The sequence below is a fragment of the Ictidomys tridecemlineatus genome, chromosome 5, assembly GCF_052094955.1.
Source record: "Ictidomys tridecemlineatus isolate mIctTri1 chromosome 5, mIctTri1.hap1, whole genome shotgun sequence".
NCBI classification, from domain to species: Eukaryota; Metazoa; Chordata; class Mammalia; order Rodentia; family Sciuridae; genus Ictidomys; species Ictidomys tridecemlineatus.
In genome coordinates, this window is record NC_135481.1 from 26,026,945 (window position 1) to 26,047,359 (window position 20,415).

Consider the following 20,415-nt stretch of genomic DNA (forward strand, 5'->3'; position numbering starts at 1 on the left):
TCACCTACTTAATCATTTACGTGTATCAGTATGAACTCATATATCTTTACTTTATGCTTTGGGTTATAATCCAACACTACTTCTTTCTGTTGCTCAAGACTCATATCCCCATCATCACTGTGGATTGGATTTTTGCTCTCCTCCTCTCTCTCCCTGACTTCTTTCTTCCTTCCATTTTTTTTTTTCCCTGCCCTTCTGGCACTACAAGATGCTCCAGATTCAGCTAGTATTTTTCCTGTTTCAGTGCTAGAATCATCAGGAAGTTCTGGTTCCTTTTATTGGAGTCATTTATTTTTGACCAGCACAATTTCTCCATTTTTAAAAAAATTCAAAGCAATCTTAAACTCATAGAGAAAGGTGACAACTAAATTAGAAGAATCTGTGTTCTTGTGCCATTTGAAGCATACTTTGCCAACTTGCTGCCCCACCACATCCTAACACTTGAGTATGTACTTGTTACAAACAAGGTCATTCTTATCCTTGAAACCAAACATAAGAATTAGAATCTGACAATAATCATTCATACATTACAACTGTATAAACCTTGGATACTTTCATTTCCAGCAGGTGCTCTTTTATATCCATAGGGTTCAAAATCATGAGTTGTCTTAGTTGTCATGTTTCTTTCGTTAACTTTATTTGTCAACTAGGAAGTGTTTTTGAAAGAGAGTCACATTTAAATTGGTGAACTCTGAGTAAAGCAGACTGCCCTCCAATCAAAGGCCTGGATAGAACAAAAAGACCAGTCTCTGAGCAAGCGAGAAATTTCCAGTGACAGCCTGTGGATTTTATCTGCACCATCCCCTCTCCCAGGTCTCCAGGCTGCTGTCTCACACTGCATATGTGTGTCTATTTAACATGTCGTCATTTAACATGTCATCATCATTACTTTTATTATTTTTCTGGCATAACAAGACATTTCAGGCTAATCTGTTACTTTCTCTGTCCTAGTCCTGGCATCAGCCATTTTTCCAAGAAGTCTCGGTTCTTTTCAGTAAATAAGGTAAGATCTGGGTGTAAGTGTGCTTATGGCTTTTGGGACATCACTGCTGTCAGACCCTCTTACTGTACACAGGTTGTAAAGATATGCACGTATACATATGAAGACACAGCACATGTTTACATTTACATTTATTTCTATATACATATAGATATCGAAAACTCTGAGTTCATATAAACATTTCAATTTTATTCTAACAATACAGGGCTCTTTCCAGTTTTCTCCCTTTCCAGTCTTTTAACTCCCTTCTTCAACAGTGAAAACAGTGTTATTCTCATTATCATTTCTGTTCATTAGTTTTTTGTCACTGGTCTTTTTGTTCTATCCAGGCCTTTGATTTCGTGACCAAAATACCCAACAAGAACAAATTAGAGAAGGAAAAGTTTATTATTACTCACAGTTTCAGAGATTTAGTTCATGGTGGCCAGACATCATTGCTCTGGGCCCAAGATGAGGCAGAACATCATGGCAGAAGGCTGTGGTGGTCTATTCATAGCTTATGGGAGCAGAAGAGAAAGGAAAGAGGGCCACAGGGAAGATGAACCCTTCCAGGGCATATGCCCAGTGAACCACCTTCTCTAGCCACACCCTACCTGCCTATGATTACCACCCAATTGGTGCTTTCAAACTAGAATGGACCAATTAGGTTAAAGCTCTCATAATCAAATCGTTTCACCTATGAATATTTCTGCATTAACACAGGTGCTTTTGGGGACACTTCATATCCAAACCATAACATTATCCATATATTACTTATCTAATTCCCCCTACAAGTGATTAATTTTCTATTGCTGCCCTCATCCCTCCACCAAGTAGACCCTTTCTAAACACACTCAGGCTTTGGTGCCCATGTCTGGTCACCCCTTGTAGATGCCCTCCTCATGTGTTCAATCCTGGGTACAAAAAAAAAAAAGAGGAAAGGGAGAGGGAGAGGGAGGGGGGAGAGGGAGAGGGGGAGGGGGAGAGGAAGAGAGGGAGGGGGGAGAGGGAGAGAGGGGGGCAGGGAGAGAGGGGGGAGGGGGAGAGGGGAAGGGGGGGAGAGGGGAAGGGGGGGAGAGGGGAAGGGGAAGAGAGGGGAGAGGGGAAGGGGAAGAGAGGGGAGAGGGGAAGGGGAAGAGAGGGGAGAGGGGAAGGGGAAGAGAGAGGAGGAGGAGGGCGGGGAGAGGGGGAGAGGGGGACACAGAAAAAGAGGAGAGGGGAAGGGGGAAAGGGGGAGGGGAGAGGGGGGGAGGGTAAGAGAGGGGAGAAGGAGAGAGGGGGAGAAGGGGAGAAAGGGAGAGGGGGAGGGGAGGGAGAAAGAGAAACCAATTTGTATTTTTTTTTAATATTTAGTTTTTAGTTTTCGGTGGACACAACATCTTTATTTTATTTTTATATGGTGTTGAGGATCCATCCCAGTGCCCCGCGCATGCCAGGAGATTGCGCTACTGCTTGAGCCACATCCCCAGCCCAATTTGTATTTTTAAGAGTGCCAAAATATCAAGAGTAGGCAGGGGCTGGAGTTGTAGCTCAGGGGTAAAGCACTCACCTAGCATGTGCGAGGACCTGGGTTCAATCCTCAGCACCACATAAGAATAAATAAATAAAATAAAGGCATTGTGTCCAATTACACCTAAATATATATATATATACATATATATATATATATATATATATATATATACACATTTTAAAAAGAGTAGGAATAATGTACAGCAACAGGACTTCTGTAAACTGTAAGTGGGAGTGTAAACCTGTATGAGCCTTTGTTGGCATTACACAGTAAAGATCTGCTTACAGTCCCAGCTGGAAAAACCATTTTTAGACAAGTACTCTGGACAAGCTGTTTCACAGGCATTCCAAGAAACATGTGAGTGACTGTTTATAGCAGTATTATTTGTGACAGTGAAAAGACAAAACAATAAGAAAAGAAATACTACTTCTCATTGGTGAAATATGAAATCCAAAATTCTTAATATCTAAAGAAAAAGAAAGTTAAAACAAGAAGCATTGTTTTGTGTTTGGGTTTCAGTGGGGAAAAACTTTTAGAATTTTTACTGTATCTAAAAACATATAAGAAGATAAGGGGGTGAATCTCACACAGATCTTTTTGTCTTTGAATATAATGTGCCTTTAGGTTAAGCTCCATCATTTCACTGGTGTCTCATTTATTTCAACTGATAAACATTTGAATCATTAAATTTCACAGATATCATTATAATTTATTTAAACAATGTGGTCCAAACATTTGAAAGAGCTAAATCACATAAATAAAGGTCTTTGAAAACTACAATAAAAATAATAAAAACAGAAATGACCAATGTTCAATTACTACAGTCATTCAAAAGAATATTACACAGTAGAGAAAAAATTAGCTACTCCAACCACATCAATATGAATTAATCTCACAATTAAAATATCAAATGAAGAAAAGCAAGTCACTCAGTTAATCCACTTATATAAAGTAAAAATTAAAAACGTATTATTTAGGAATATATACATGTACAGTGAAACAATTTTTTTAAAAATGAGAAAACTGTAAACAACTTAGAATAGCAGTTATCTCATGGCAGGGTGGGAAGGGGATAAAGAGGAGCATATACAAGGGACAAAAAAGTTTTTGGTAATATTCTTTGTCTTACAGTGGATGATGGGTGCCCAACTGTTCATTTCATTGTTATTCTTTATACATTTTCCATAGCCTTTTGTATATATTCAAAATTTAATTAAGGGAAAAAAAGTTTCCACTTGCCTAGCATGCACTAGGCCCATAGAATTTTTGACCCATTAAACACATTTTCTATGTTGTCCTTGAGGTAGGAACAAAGTTCAATTACAGAAAAGCAAATAATAACATTTCTTGCACTATGGAGCTCTGGGTCTGAGACAGGTTCTACAAAGATGGTACCCAGTTGAGGTCCTGAGAGTTTACAATGGAAGAAAAGATGAACTCTTAAGAGCTTCCACATTTAGTGTTAGAGAAGAGGCAGCCAGCAGATACTATGAGTGAGAGAAAGCATTTCCATTTAAGACTTCTTTATATTCCTTAGAGAATTATAACTAACATTTTAAAGTGTCTTTCATATTGTTAGATGATTCAATACCCAATTTTTTTCCTCAAGGGGTCATCTTTTAAAAACTAAGAACCACTTCAACTTGTGTGTCACAAGGAATACTACAGGCAGAGATAAAGAGGGTTAGATATGTAGCCTACTAGAAGGGCCAAAGCAGGTTTACCAATTTTCATTAATTTATTGCTCCTTTTATCAATTTGGAGGCTTGTGTAAAGGCAGAGCTGAAGGAAGAACAGGTTCAAGAACAAGGGATAGAATGGGGATCCCAAGGGAGGTTGTTAGAATTGCCTGAACTGTTACTTAGAATGATCCCTAGAGAAGTAGAAGGCGTGGGGCATGCTCTCGTGCACAATATCACATGATGCACACACGTCTCTTACATATTTAACCAAATCAAATCAACATGAATTGACTGGAGGCAGCCTGGATGGGCAAAAGACTTCTGAGAAAATGCAATTTAGTTGAGCATATGCAGAGAAGGGGGTTGTTCAATCTAAACAGTTTCTCAATTGGTGGTTGGTTATTGAACTAGCTGTCATCACTTTCTTTATGTGAACTTCCTTTTAATTTCAGGTGCCAGCTGCACAGGGCCCCTCCGAACTTCAGTCAGGATATAATCATTACTCAGTTTATCTTATATCAGTAGTTGTCTGCTTCATTCTTTGTTATGATTTTGAATTTGGACAGAAAGAATAAGAAACCATGAAATCAGTATTATCTGGAATTATCAGCAGTGAAGACTGCTGCCTACTGGCTGTATCCAATGTTTTACTTTATAATCCCTTTGGGAATTTCTCATTGATATTTGTTACCAGTTTTAGGCTGTGTGTATATTTCTCATGCATTCATTAAATTTTGCTAGTAATAATAGAAGTAGCTTACCTACCTGTTTGGAAGTGTGCCCTGAAATTATATGAGCAACCTACTTAAAATATAGAAAATATATATCATAAGAGATTAGGGGGAAATATTTTCAAAAGGAAAGGGCACACTAAATATTTTCAGATTTTTTTTCCCTGATACTAGGGGTGCTATACCACTGAACTACATCTTCAGCCCTTTTTATCTTTAATTTTGAGAAAAGGTGTCACTATATCACTGGGTTCACAGGCACATGCCTGTGAACCTGGCCTGATATTTTGTTCTTAATACAAATACAGATTTGTAACAGGTTATAAAACAAAAAATTGGGCTGGGGCTATAGCTCAGTTGATAGAGTGCTTGCTTTGCATGCACAAGGCCCTGGATTCAATCCCCAGCACCACAAAAATAAACAAATAAATGAATAAAATAAAAATCAAAGAAATTAATGCCATGATAACATTTATTTTTTTTTTTGCTGTGCAGGGGACTGAGCGCAAGGCCTCATCCATAAGCCCTACCATTGTGCTACATCCCAAGCCCTATGATAGTTTATTTATTTTGCCTCACTGGGGATTGAATCCAGGGTGCTCTACCACTGAGCTACAACCCCAACCCTTTTTTGAGACAGGGTCTTGAAAGGTTTTCCTCCAACTTGTGATCCTCCTGTCTCAGCCTCTTGAGTCACTGGGATTTTAGGTGAGTGCCACCATGTTTGGCTTCCTATGATAGCTTTTTAGATTTAAGTGAGCCAACAATTTCTGGCTATTCTGGAATTTTGTACTCATGTTTACTTAATTGCTAACTTTTTCCCTCAAAAACATGACAAAATTTGGATTATATATTATATAATTCTTATAGATAATATGAATGAAATGGATTTGCCAAACAAAAAGTAAAATATACTCCTGTGTAACAAAACAAAAATATAAACTGTCTTGTTGCCACCTATTGACAACTTATACTTAATAATTCAGAATTAGTCTGAATTCCTTGAGGAAAATTAAAATTAGATTTTGAGATTCTATACTTTGAAAATTTCTGCAACTATAGGAAAATGAAAAGTATAAATTCTAACTTGAACAATGGAAACTTACAATTTTCCTTAGTTATTTTCATGGGTGTTTTGTTATTTGTTCATTTATTTTTGTACTGGGGGTTGAACCCAGGGACACTCTACCACTGAGCTACATCCCTAGCCCTTTTCAATTTTAATTCTGAGGCAGGGTCTTACTAAGTTGCTTAGGGTCTCACTAAATTGCTGAGACTGGCTTTGAACTTGCAAACCTCCTGCCTCAACCTCCAGAATCACTAGGATTACAGGCGTGTGGGCCACCACGACCTGCTCATGGGTCCTCTTGTTACGTGGTAGTATAAAACCCAGCAGACACTGACCGCCCCCCCCCCAAAAAAAAATGATCATTCCATAGCACTGGTGGGTTCAAGTTATCTCCCCATCCCCCCTGCACTACCCTCCAGTGCTATTGATAAGCAGGTTTAGAGAGTTACAGTTACACAGGGAAGCTGGACTCTGGGTAATGATGGGATTTAAGGATAGACATAACACAGAACAGGAAATAGCTTGAGTTCGTAGTGTATACAAATCACAGGGAGAGAATTTCAGATTCGGAGTCCAAAACTGATGAGATCCCTGGAGGCCTGCCCATTTGCTACCACACTCCGGAGGGCTTTTTCTGGCGGTCCCAAAGTCTAGCATAAATCAACATGAGAGCGCTGCAATTTTTGTTGTTGTTGTTGTTGTTGTTGGGGATTTAGGCTGGGACTAAGCACGCCTATCTCCAGGCATCTAGTCAGAGGCCGAGTTCTGGGTCTGATCTCAGCGAGACTAGTTGCTGAGGAAAAACCCTGCGCCCTTTCCCCGGGAAAGAGCTGACGTTACCCCGGCCTCCCCAGCCTGCGCCGCGCAGAGCCCCGGGGCTGCCCGACTCCCCCACCGGCCTGTCAGCACCAACCTCCGGGTGCAGCCACGAGTGCTCTTTTCCCGCGCACCCAGCCCGTCACGCGCGTCCCCGCCGCGAGCCCCTCCGCCCCCAGCCCCATGCGCACTCCCTCCCATCCGCAGTGCCTCTACAGGCGCGCCCCCAGCTCCGCGCGCCACCGCTCAGCCCGCGGAGCGCGCGCTGCCAGCCCTTTCCCGCCGCGCGGCCTCGTGCCACTAGCGCTAGCTTGCCGGGGGAGGCGCTGCGGCCGCAGGGGGAGCGCCTCCTCCTCTTCCTCCAACTCCTCCCCGCCTCCTCTCTCTTCTCCTCCTCCGCACTACGGTTCCCAGCCTTAGGCGGGGACGAGCGCGTCCGGTTTGCTGGAAGCTTTCGGAAATGGCAACTTGCGCAGTGGACGTGTTCGGGCTCCTGGAGGACGAGGTGCGGGGGCCAGAGGGTGACGGGCAGGCTTCCCATCACACTGTCCATCAGTCGGACCCGAGGAGGCAGCCGTGGGGCCAGCGGCCGCGGCCAGAGGCTCTGCGGTCTGCGCCTCCTCCCTCTGGGCGAGCCAGGGGTGTGCGCGAGGCGCCCTGGGCACCGTGGGGGCGTCCTGGAGCACGCGGGCTCGCGGGGCTTGCAGTAAGGAGCAAGCCCATGGACTCCACACCCCGCTCCTCCCGGGAGCCGCCGCCTTCCCTGTCAGTTTCCTTCAGGAAGTGTTGAGGAGGGGGGCGAGGCAGCGAGCTGGCTGTGTGCGCCGAAAGGACGCACATCACCCGCAGCGCCTTCCTGCCCCCCCCCACCCCGGGGCGGGGGTCCGCGAACTCCCTGGGGGATGGGGCCAATTTCCTTGGTGCTTAGCATCCCCACGGTGGAGTAGACTTATCTGGCAGAGGCCCTGCCAACTTAACTTTATGAACTTTGGTCTGGAGACTCGAGTGAATTGTCATTAGTTGTTTGATTTTCTTTTCCTTCTTTGTCTGAACCCAGTTTTAATCACTTAAGTGGAGACAGGAATGGGAACGTAGGCAGAAAGAATTTTCGTCCTATTTAGCAACAAGTGTCAAATGTGGGAAATTCACCCTTCGTTTTATGATCATGATCTTCGTTGTTAAAAAATAAAGTGAAAAAGTATAAATACTTTAAAGAACCTCCCACAGCTGTTCACTTTGAAAACTGAAGTTATAGGATTTGAAGAAGACAATTTATGTTGCTTGCCTAATTTACATTGCTTTCTTAGGTATTTTCCAATAGTGTGGTAATAGTGCCTTTTCTTAGCAAGTTGGTGCCTTTAGATGTCTTTCACACTTCTCTTGAGATCTTCTTGCTTATAAACTGAGTAATTTGTTAGTGTAGGCAAGTTATTTCAGGTTATTTTGAAAATGCTTATGTGATTAGAATCTTGTCGTTTCCAACAACGTAGATGGAACTGGGAAACATTTTAAGTGAAATAAGCCAGGCGTAGAAAGTCAAGTACTGCATGATCTCACTCATATGTGCAATCTAAAAATGTCGATCTAATAGAAGTTGAGAGTAGAATGGTGGTTACCAGAGGCTAGGGAGAATGGAGAGAAATGGGGAGGGGTTGATTAGTGGCTACTGTTACAGTTAGATAGGGTCAAGAAGTTCTGTTGTGCTATTGCACAGTAGGGTGACTGTAGATATAATAACGCACTGTATATTTCACAATGCTAGGAAAAAGAAGTGTGAATGTTTTCACCATAGAAAATGATAAATGTTTGAGGAGGTAAGTGATTTAAACACTATACAATTGAAATAGCTCATAAAAATGTACATTTTTAATGTTTTTATGTATCTGTTAAAATAAATTTAAAAAATAATTTAATTTCATAGTTATTGCCAAGCAAAGTGACAAGGGGCAGATGGTAGCAGCCAGAAGTTCCTCAGAAACAGTGATCAATATGTTATAGCTAAATGGAATGTTCTAGCCAGTGCCTCCATTATTGTACTGTAGAAGACATAAGAAGGTAATGCAGCATTGCACCCATGATAGCTTTCTTCTTATCAGTTGTATCTTCCTGCCTGCTACATAACTGTAGTGCAGAGAACTTTAGGCTACCGTCCAGTGCAATCAGACTGGCCTTGGACTTTACTTCTCTGTCACTGCTACTCAGAAATAGGCCCCATCATTCAAGATTTCTCATCTCATCTCCTTCCAGCAGAGCCAATTGATCACAGACAAAATATTGCCAAAGGTATCATTCACCATCTGTTTTCTTCCTCTTGGTATACAGGATCTGTGTTCTCAATTATCCCTCTCACCCCTCTGCCCAGATGAAATCATACTAATTGTGGCATTTAGTGGGTGATCAGTAGCAACTGGGACCAGAAACCTCACCCCTCGAAATGAGGATTTCCTGAACTTGCTGAAGGATTTGTAATTCTGGGAAGTTTAGTTTCCTGGCATGAGGCCTACCCTATTCCCATGGTGGGGCTGTGCGTTCCATAATTCAAATTTCCTTTCATTTCCCTGTGTCTTACTTTGTCCATGTTAAGGAAGAGAGTGAGATAAAAAGACAAGAGATATGATAAGAAAGTATCTCCCACTTCTTCCGTTTTACTTGGATTATTTATTCAACACACATGCATTAACTGTCTGCTCTGGGTCATACATTATGCTAGACACTGGGGATACAGAGAGAGAAATGACTGACAAATCTCAGTCTTAAGAAGCTCACCATCTGGTGCAAAATGTGAAAGTTGCTTATTTTCTGGTTTCAGTTTCTGTCTCATCACCATCATTTGCCACTTATTTTCTAGTCCATCACAAGTAAAAAGGGGCCTTCAAAAACCCTCCCCCCCTTCCCCCTTTTAAAGAAGAAGAACACTGCACCTATGCCACCTCTGAAACTCAAAATCTCATCTGGGAATAGGCAGCCCTCTGCTGTTGATTAAAAGTAGAGAAGCTTTTCTGTTATAGCAAAAGGAGATGATTCTTACAGATTTGAAACTGAAACAGAAAAATGAAATAGAAATAGAATAGAATAGCATTGCCATTTAGTCAGTGTGTAGTGAATAGCTGCTGAGTCACACTGTAGGAGCATATTAGAATTAAAGTATGCTGAAATTTAGATCATAATAGCTTTCACTTTTCCATGAGTTGCCATCTTTTTCCACAATATCTTTCTGTAAGAGGGTCTACATGCACAGTTTTGCCATTAAAGCATTAGTTAATTAAGGAAGAAGTGTAACATAATTTATGTGTAATTTGGACTGACAGTCACTTGGAATTAACAGTAGAGAATAACTCTTATCTTTGGTGGGAAGAAATATGATGGATCTGGGAATTGGAATTGAGCATCACTTTTTGCTCCTTCCAGTGAACCTCTCAATTATGTAGAGGCTGGAAAACTAAACACCACATTTTCCAGACTTCTGCAGTTATTGTTCTGAATGTGGAATAGGTTCCCCCCATTAGATGCACTTATTTGAGAGTTGGGATGTGGAAGTAAAGTGAAGCATATAGTTTTATTCTTTTAATTTTTCTGCTGACAGGTATAGTCATATAGACCTTGAATTTTCTATAAAAGTATTGCAGTATCTGGTAACTTGTTTTATAGGTATCAATAGGAAGTTGCAGAAGTAGCAGTTTGTGGCCCTTGATTCCAGATGTCTAGATTGACTATATTCTGGTGGTGGCCCCTGTTAGCTATGTATTTTTTTGAAACTTTATCTTATTTATTTTTATGTAGTGCTGAGAAATGAACCCAATGCCTCACACATACTAGGCAAGTACTCCATCACTGAGCCACAACCCCAGCCCCTAGCTGTGTATTTTTATCTATCTGGCTGTAGCAGATGTAGCAACTTTCGAGGTGGGCTGGTTCTACAGCAATTTTCCACACCTCTGGATGTCCAACCTATAGCCTATTCCAGCTCTTCAAACAATTTTGTAAGCACCAAATTCCCTGAATTGACTTCTTTCCTCTTAAAGAATTTAGAGTGATTTTGTTTCCTGTAACTGAAGCCTGACTGAAACAAGGCAAAAAAGAAAGAAGATAAAGGAGTTGAAAGTCTCTAATGCCAGATTGGGAGTATAGTTTGCTAATATGGAAGAATGGATACCTCCGTGGCAATAGCTACAGCAGTACCTAAACACCAGGGTAACTAAGAAGGGCATATTCTGACACTTCTGGACCCACTAAGGCTGGGCAGAGTTGACCGTGCCTGCCTGTCTTGACATCATACTAAATCTGGGAACAAAGTTTCTAAAACTATGAACTGCACACAAGGAAGGAGAAGCATAGTTGAAGCAGCAGCAGCTATGTTAGTAATCTATCCCAATCTTTCATGTATTGTTTTTGCCAATACCACTTTTTTTTTTTGCAAATTCCAGGGTCATAATATTTTATTAAAATAAACAAATATAGTTTATTTTTAATAGTTTGTTTTATTTTAAACCAACAGAAAATTGAAAAGTATAGCACGAAGAACTTCAGTATCCTCCTGCAGATTCTCCAAATTTGACATCTCACCACCATTGTTCCGTAACCTTTTTCCCCATTTTTTTTTTCCTGAGCACTCAAGGGTAAGCTTTAGACACATCCCTATCATCTTTAAACATTCTAGTGAGTATTTTTCTAAAACAATAACACTGTCCAGCATAACCATATAATCCTCCAAGCTAGGAAATCAGTATTGATACAATACCATCTAATCCACAGATAACCATGTAAGTTTTGATAAGTATTTTAATAATTTCTCTTTTTCTTTCTGGCCCAAGATCCCATCTAGGAACATATGTTGTATTTGCTTGTCGTGTCTTCGAAAGTCTTTTCTAACCTGTAATAGTTCCTCTATCTTTGTTACCCTTGACAGCTATAATGAGTACAGGCTGCACATCCTGTGACATCTGTTTAGTGTTTCCTCATGATTATGTTAAGGTCATGTTTTCTTGGCAGGAATCACAGAAATGATGCTGTGTTCTTCTCAGTGCATTACATCAGGGGGTACATGATGTTGACTTGTCCCTTCACTGTCAGCGGTAACTTTAATCACTTGGTCACTTTGGTGCCTGCCAGATTTCTCTGTAATTTGACCATTTCTCTCTTTATAAGTGGTGTTTTAGTCATCCTTTTTTTGCTGTTGTGATCAAAAGACCTGACAAGAACAATTAAAGGAGGAAAAGTTTATTTGGGGCCTCTCAGTCCATAGACAGCCACTTCATTCTTCAGGGCTCAAGGTGAGACTGATCATCATGGGGGAAGAGGGTTGTAGAGGAAAGCAGCTGGAGACACAGCAGTAGGAAGCAGAAAGAAAGAGCCTGAAAGTGCACTATCCGCCCCCCCCCACAAGGACAAAAATATATACCCTCAAAGGCATGCCCCAGGGACCCTCTCCTCCAGTACCCTACCTGCCTATAGTTACCACTAATTTAATCCCTATCAGGGGATTAATTTGCTAATTAGGTCAAGGCTTTCATAACCTAATCATTTCCCCTCTAAACCTTATTGCATTGTCTCACACATGAGCTTTTGGGGATACAAAATATCTAAACCATAACAAGTGATTACTATTTTGTGGGCACATATTCTGAGGCTGTGTCAATATCCTGTTCCTCATCAAAATTCATTCCCAGTTTTAGTATATATTGATTAATTCTGTCTGAATCAAACACTTCTATATTTTATTTCAAATATTATTAGTTGGCATTCTGTGCAAGTAGAACCTTTTATTTCCTCCCATTCATCCATCCATCCATCTATCTATCTATCTATTTATTTATATCAGCAGACTTGTGGAATCCCACGTTACTCAATGGGTTGTAATTGATTACTGTCATTAAAGATTTTGTTGTTCCAATTATACCAGATGGTCAGTGGGAGTGCTTTCATGGAGAGTTCTAGGCCCTTATAACAAGTCCCCATCATTTCTTGAACACTTCATTACTTTATATACTTTTCCTGGCACAGTTCTGTCTGGAATCAGCCATTTTCTTAGGAGTGCTCATTCTATCTGGTAAAAATGGGTTTTAGAAACCCAAATCTGAGTGGGCTCATTACTCCTGGAATGTGCTCTTCAACTGTGTCAGTGAACATGGTTAAGAAGTTTTGTGTGGGTGTGTACCGAACACACATACATCTACAGCTATGTTAATTTGTATATTTACTTCAAAATCATTAATTCATACTGATTTAAAATTATTCAAAACTAGCAATTTAATATACCTTTGTAGCTATAAGTTTCATTTCTAACAGTGAAAATCTGACTTTCATTATCCTTAATATATTTACTTATTTATTTAATTTATCTACTAATACGTTCAATGAAACCAATTTCCCAGCCACGCAAACAACTGTGGGACTTCGGTGTCCTCCTTCCAACTCTTTGCATCCTTGAATGCAAGTGGAAATAGTACTGTTGCATTTCTATGCCTCACCCTCCTCTGGTGGGCACCCTATGGATACATCTCCATATGGCACCTTCCTCCTCTCAGTGTCCCCTGCTGGTAAAAATGAGGACCATGCATCTCCCCAAAACAACTCACACTCCTCTCTCCCTATGGTGGGCCTGCTGTTTACTCCCTTGCACAAGGAACAGAAGAGAAGGACATGTACGTGTGTGTTACACACACACATAAAACAGTTAACTGTTAGGAATTCATATGTTGCATAGGAGTAGAATCTTGGAGCTGAAATTATATAAATTATGAATTATATAAATTAAAAATAAATTTATATAAATAAATTTATATAATTATATGAATTATATAAATTATAAAGGGTGAGTGCAGGAGCAAAGGAGATTTGACTAGGTTGAAATTCTGTTCCTGTCACTTAACACAGTGATCTTGTAAAATTATTTAACCTCTATGAGAGCAGGATATTCAAATTGCTGATTCTCCCATCCCCTAGCAGTCTTCATTCCAGCACCTAGAGATGTAAGAACCTATTGAACACAACTGGCATTCAGTTAATCATGGTCATGTGCTCCACCTCTGAACCCTGAGTCAGATTTCTGATTTGAACTGCTAAATCCACCATTCTGCTGAACTCTGCGGCAGTCTATGTTACTACCTTCTTCCTCCTTAAAGTTTCTATTCATTCTGGCTCCTTTTCCAATCTTATCAAAATTTTAAGAGGATAAATGAATGGAGGGGATAGAAGAATTCTGGAGGTAAATGTAAGGTGTAAGGCACAGCACAAACAAAAGGGTTTCAGTCAGTTTTTTCTGAAGGTCTTGGGGATTTAATATGCCTATAGCCCATTATTATAATTCATGGCCTGATCAAAGTGTCTGGTTTCCATTGATGTGAATCATTTGGGGGCATTGAAGAGAATAATGTAAGCACATGATCATGGGAGTGCATAAAGATGCATTAGTGAAAATAATCTTCAGGGAAAAGAGTCACCTAAGTATAATAACAGCTGCCTTTAATTGAACACTTGCTGCGTGCCAGGTTCCAGGTGAGATGTTTTCACACTGTAGCTTTAATCATCACAACAATCTTGTGAAAGCAGATACTGTTATCCACATTTTACAGATAAGGAATCTGAGATACTGGTTTCCTCAAGAACTTCCTCTCAGTAGTTAGCAGATCTGAGATTGAAACTCAGGTCTCTTCAGTACACAAAACTTGGTCTTTCCACTTTCTTGCTGCAAAAGGTTGTCCAAGTGAAACCCTTTAACTGAAGAGACTCTTTAGGGAGATGATGAGTGGAGCAGGTGTATTGTCGACTGTCATTGTTCTTTTTTTTTTCTCTCTTTTCTTTTTATACTTTTAGATGGGCCTCTGAAGTGCTTAAAAATTCTGTAATGGCTTAACAAATATTTGTCTACCATTTACTCTTACTGTGTGTCAGGCATTTGGTCAGGACTTGAGCTAATAATGATGGACAATAGGGGCTGGGGCTGTAGCTCAGTGGGGAGTGCTTGCCCAGCATGCATGAGGCAGTGGGTTTGATTCTCAGCACCACATATAAATAAATAAAATAAAGGTCCATCAACAACTAAAAAAATATTTTAAAAAATAATGATGGACAACAGATTAGATTTTACCGAATTTAGAGCCTAGAAGGACATTAAATCAATAATCGTACATCCATATTTTATAAACATCATGAAGGAAAAGGAATGTAAGATGTAAGCATATAATATAATTAATCTTGTGTGATGGAGAGGAGGGGAGAGTGTCAGAGAAGGCTGAAGTCACATTGAAACTGAAACTAAGGATGAATAGGCGTTAGGTGAGGAGTGGAGCAGTAGACTTCTCGGTAAACAGAACTGCTTATGCAAAAGATGAGACGAAGAAGAACAGAGAAGGTCATGAGATGAGGCTGGAGAGGAGAGCCGTGTTAGGACTTGGAAGTGAGGGATGGGGATATAGTCCAGTTGGTAGAGTGCTTGCCTTGCATGCACAAGGGTTCAATCTCCAGCACCACACACACACATACACACACACACAAAAAAAAAAAAGAACAACAACAAAAAACTTGGAACTGAATCCAAAGTGGAATGGAAATTAATTAAACAAGTGTGAACACACATCATCATCAATCATCATTATCACTGTCATTTTTTACAGTTAATGTCTGTTACATATTTCACCATTTTTGTTATTTCTTCTTGCTTTCCAATTGGGATCACATTTTTTTTTTCCAGCTAAGGTACACTCTCTAGAATTTCTGAATATTTGCTGGTAATAACTTTCTGTTTTTGTTTGAAAATCTCTTTATTCTGGCTTTTTCATTTGGGGGGGTTTGGGTGAGGAGGAATAAAATTCACCGTGAAATGACAGATTTTTAAATGTACAATTTGATGATTTTTAATAGCATGCATGGCCAGCAATCTGATTAAGATATAGAATATTTCTATGACTCTGGACTGCTCCCTTGGGTCCTCTACCAGTCCACTCCTCTTCTCCATTCTCCTTAGGCAACTCCTATAACCATGGATTAACTGTTCTGGAATTTCATATGAATGGAATTGTACCTTCTTATTCTTTTAGGTCTTGTTTCTTTTTTGACATAATATGTTTGAGAGTCACATGCGTGGTTGTATCCTTAGCTCACTTCTTTTATTGCTGAGTACTATTCCTTGCTGAGCACTATTCCTGTGTACAAACCAGATGTTTATTCATTCTCCTTTGATGGACACTTTGATTGTTTCCAGCTTTTGGCTATTATGAACAAACCCACTGTGAACATCTACAAATCTTTTTTATGAATATATATTTTCATTTCTCTTGTGTAAATACCTAAAGATGGAATTTCTGGGTCATAGAGTAGGATATGTTTGACTTTATAAAAAGCTGACAAATGGTTTCCATAGTGATTGTACCAGTTTAAACCCATCAATAATACAGAAATGTTTTAGTTGGTCTATATTCTTTTTTTTTTTTTGATAGACCTTTATTTTATTTATTTATATATGGTGCTGAGAATTGAACCCAGTGCCTCACACCTGCCAGGCAAGTGCGTTACCGCTGAGCCCCAGCCCCAGCCTGGGTCTGTATTCATTCAGCAACATTTGAAGTTTTTGCCAAAGCTTTCCATCTACCTGTATGTTTAACCTTTTAGTAATCAATGTTATCAGCTTCATGTGGATCTTTCCAGAGATATTCTGTTCATAAATCAACAGATATGGTACTGTCACATTTAAAAGTAGTGTTAAGATATAAAGTAATGATGAACTGTTCTTTCTTCAAAATTACATAGTACTAACTGAACAAAGTTTATTATTATTCTAAATGTAACTATATTAATGATAGTACTTTCCTTACTCATCCCCATGCCATTTGCTATAAGCCTATGGATTTTTTTTTTGTGTGTGTATGTTTTGTATCAGAGATTGATTTTATATTTTATTTTGAGACAAGATGTTACTGAGTTACTTAGGGCCTTGCTATATTGCTGAGGCTGGCTTTGAACTTGTGATCCTCCTGACTCAGCCTTCTGAGCCTTTAGGATTATAGGTGTGCACCACCAGTCTTAGATGCTGGTTGTTGCTCATTCTGTTATGAGAGTGAGCAAACTCCACCACACCTGGCTATACCTATGGTTCTCAGCTTTGTGTCCATCAGAATCATCTGGAGAGTTTGTTAAAAACACAGATAAGAGTATCTGATTGCATAGGTTCAAAAAAAAATCACATCTGCAATACATTCCCAAGTGATGTTCATACTACTGGTTCAGGGAATATAGTTGGAAAACCACTGCTCTCTCCAATCTAAAGGTTCTGGGTATTATTTTTTGTTTGTTTGTTTGTTATCATAGTTGTTACCATCCAAAACTCCTGAACAGTTTTATTTATTTATTTTTTAAAATATTTTTTTTAGTTGTAGATGGATATAGTACCTTTATTTTATTTGATTATTTTTATGTGGTGCCAGGGATCGAACCCCATGCCTCACGCATGGTAGGCAAACACTCTACCACTGAGCCACAACCCTGGCCCATTCCTGAACAGTTTTAACTTATCATAATAAATGTATAGCAATCATATATTCTAGATTTTAAGACAGTTCTGATTTTATCTATTTTATTTCCTAGTAAAAAATGATCTACCTTTTATATAATTGTAAATGGTTTAGAATAAATTTATACAAAAGAAGTTGAAAACTTCTATCAATCCATAGGATCTGATTTTTAGTTTGGAAAATATGGTCACCATAGATTATTTTTGCTCAAAATGGACTGACAACAAACCTTTCTACAGTAGCTGAAAGTAGGAATAAAGTACTTATTGAAAGCAAAGAAGAGTTTGCCCTTTTCATCCCCGTCCCCCTCTCCAACCTGGGTCTAAGTCATATGTTGCTCAAAAAAAAAAAAAGTATATTTATATTGCTCCCTCCCTTCCTAGCAATTGTTTTCTTAAATAAATATTCACTGTTTACACAATCATACTATATACAGTATAATTCACATTGAATCATTGTACCATGTTTTTAGTTAGCTATTGCAAATTTTTTGTTTGCTTTAGTTTTCTGTACACTTATCACAAATTTAATTGCAAACTGTCAGAGCTTTAAAAGCACTTGATGCAGTAAAAAAAAGACGTGTGTGTATGTGTGTATGTATGTGTGTGTATATATATATGTGTGTGTGTATATATATATATATATATGAAATGATCATAAGTATATAGATTGCTACCCATTCCTTAGCCTCTTGGTGTGCTGTACAGCCATCATCTCTGGGCTTCCATTTATCATCCTTGTGGAACTTCTGTTCATCTCTTTTCTCTTTTGAATCCACTGTTTCCCTAATTTCTTGTCTTCCTTTTTCCTAACATATTTGGTGGCATACTTTCTCTACATGAGTGGTAGTTACTGTCGAGAGGAGAATCTCATAATGGGATCATCTGATCCAACCATTTCATTGTGGAATTCTCACGTACTGGTTTTATAGTGTATCTTTCCTTTGGGTCAGTCAGTCTACCTAATGAGGAGTCTTCCTGTCTCCTTATTGGTGGGTACTGGTCTGGCAGCCAGTGTTCTTGTACCCAGGTTGGGAAAGGGGATGGGGATGAAAAAGGCAAACTCTTCTTTGCTTTCAATAAGGTGCTTTATTTCTATTTTCAGCTTGTGTGTAGGAAGGTTTGTTGTCAGTCCAGAGTTGTCAGCAGCTCTCAGTATTTGCTCTGTATCCTGCTGGATTCATTAGAAAGATAATGAATAGATAGAAAGTTAATGAATAGATTAGTTTCTTAGGTTTTGAAATCTCACAGTTTTTTGACTTTTTTTTGTGCGGGGTGTTACTAGGGATTGAACCCAGGGAGGACCTACCACTGAGCTCATACCTAACCCTTTTTAATTTTTATTTATTTTTGCTGAAGGTCTCACTAAATTGTTGAGACTGGCCTTGTACTTTCCATCCTCCTGCTTCAACCACCCAAATCACTGGGATTATGGGCATTGCCACCGTGCCAGCCTCTTTTCACAATTTTTATAGTGGAAAAATTCATAAAATGTATTACTTCAGATACAAGATAGTATGTAATAAATGCTGTGTGAATGATCCTCTGATTTTAAGAAAAGTATTTTCAACTATGAAGGCTTTTAGGGAAGATATTATTTGAGCTTTGAGAAAATGTATAATGTGGGCTATGGCTCAGTGGTGGAGCCCTTGCCTTGCACATGTGAGGCACTGGTTCAATCCTCAGCACCACATAAAAATAAATAAAAGTATTCTGTCCATCTACAACTAAAAAAAATTTTTTAAAGAATAATGTAAAATTTATAAAAAATTTAGGAAGTAAAAACAAATCTTCATGATCTCATTACTTTTAACAGTTATGTTCATTGTTATGTATTTCTTCCTAACCTTTATCCATCTATACATTTTAGAGATTAGCATCCCCATCCGCCCTCTATTAACATATAATTATTCTCTGCCAAATAATATTGATTTAAATGGCTTTAAAGCATTTTGCTCAGATGATACAGAATTTTAACAGAGAATGGTAAGAGAACCTAGCTTTATAAAAATGAAATAAACTTAGCATTATAAAAAACTAAATACAGGGCTGGGGATGTGACTCAAGTGGTAACCGTGCTTGCCTGGCATGTGCGGGGCACTGGGTTTGATCCTCAGCACCACATAAAATAAAATAAAGATGTTGTGTCCACCAAAAACTGAAAAATAAATATTAAAATTTCTCTCTCTCTCTCTAAAAAAAAACTACTAAATACAGAAGATATATAGATATTTTTAAAACTGCCTTGTGAGGTTGGAGGACAACAGACGTTGAGAAAAGAATGAAGAGAGTAACAAAAGATAATTCTTCAACACCTATGAAAGATGGAAGTATCTGAAATTCTGCATTTTCTTTTCCTGATTGTGGGAATGAAGGGAGAGTAAAGGGTACTTAATAGATATGTTCATGAATTATAGTGAAAATCTCAGCCCTAGACTTTGCTTTAAATTATTGAAGCCATCTTCATAGATAGCATATTACCCCACATTACCTGTTTGATTTTCCTCATCATAAAAAATCCCACATCTTTGCCTATAATTTGCAACTTCATTTTACCTTAAAAATTAATCAAACTCCCTTTACTTATGAGTAGGAGAGGACAGATTCATGCTTTAGTGAGGAGCTCTGCTCTGTTTGAGAATAATATTCCCATCCCTGTCTTAATTAAAAGAATGATCTTTAATTTTCGTTTCCTTTTTATTCATTTGAACTCTATCCAGATTTCTGTTAATAGCACACTTAGTATCATAAAACTATTGATGAGTTTCAACTCCAATTGCAGGATTTATGTTGCTCTCCTTCATTTAAAAAAATGATGTGAGAGTTAATGACTTCTGGTAAAATTCTTTTACCAGTTTCAATCATTTTCTATTATATAGCTATAATGTGAAGATAAGATGAATGCAAATATGAAAATAAAGTGGCATTTTTTAATCTGATGAAGTTCTTTCAATCACTATAGCTTCACTTAACAAAAACATTTAACTAAATAATTAGTTTTAATTTTTGGAGTGAGAATTGCAAGCAGAAAGTTTAAAAATATGTCGGTGACTGCTAGTAATTTATAATCCTCCAGAATTGTTTTAAATTAATGCTTGTTGAATTTTATCTAGGAGATGGG

General features: G+C 38.8%; 1 protein-coding gene across 1 annotated transcript in view; it reads left to right on the forward strand.

Moving 5' to 3' along the window:
- Positions 1-7,136: 7,136 nt before the first annotated feature.
- Positions 7,137-20,415, forward strand: part of Nedd4 (NEDD4 E3 ubiquitin protein ligase) — a 121,275-nt gene continuing 107,996 nt past the window's right edge. Inside the window, exon 1 of the mRNA XM_005316602.5 lies at positions 7,137-7,295. Coding sequence (XP_005316659.2) covers positions 7,251-7,295 — 45 coding nt within the window. The 5' untranslated portion in view covers positions 7,137-7,250. The remainder of the gene's footprint in view (positions 7,296-20,415) is intronic.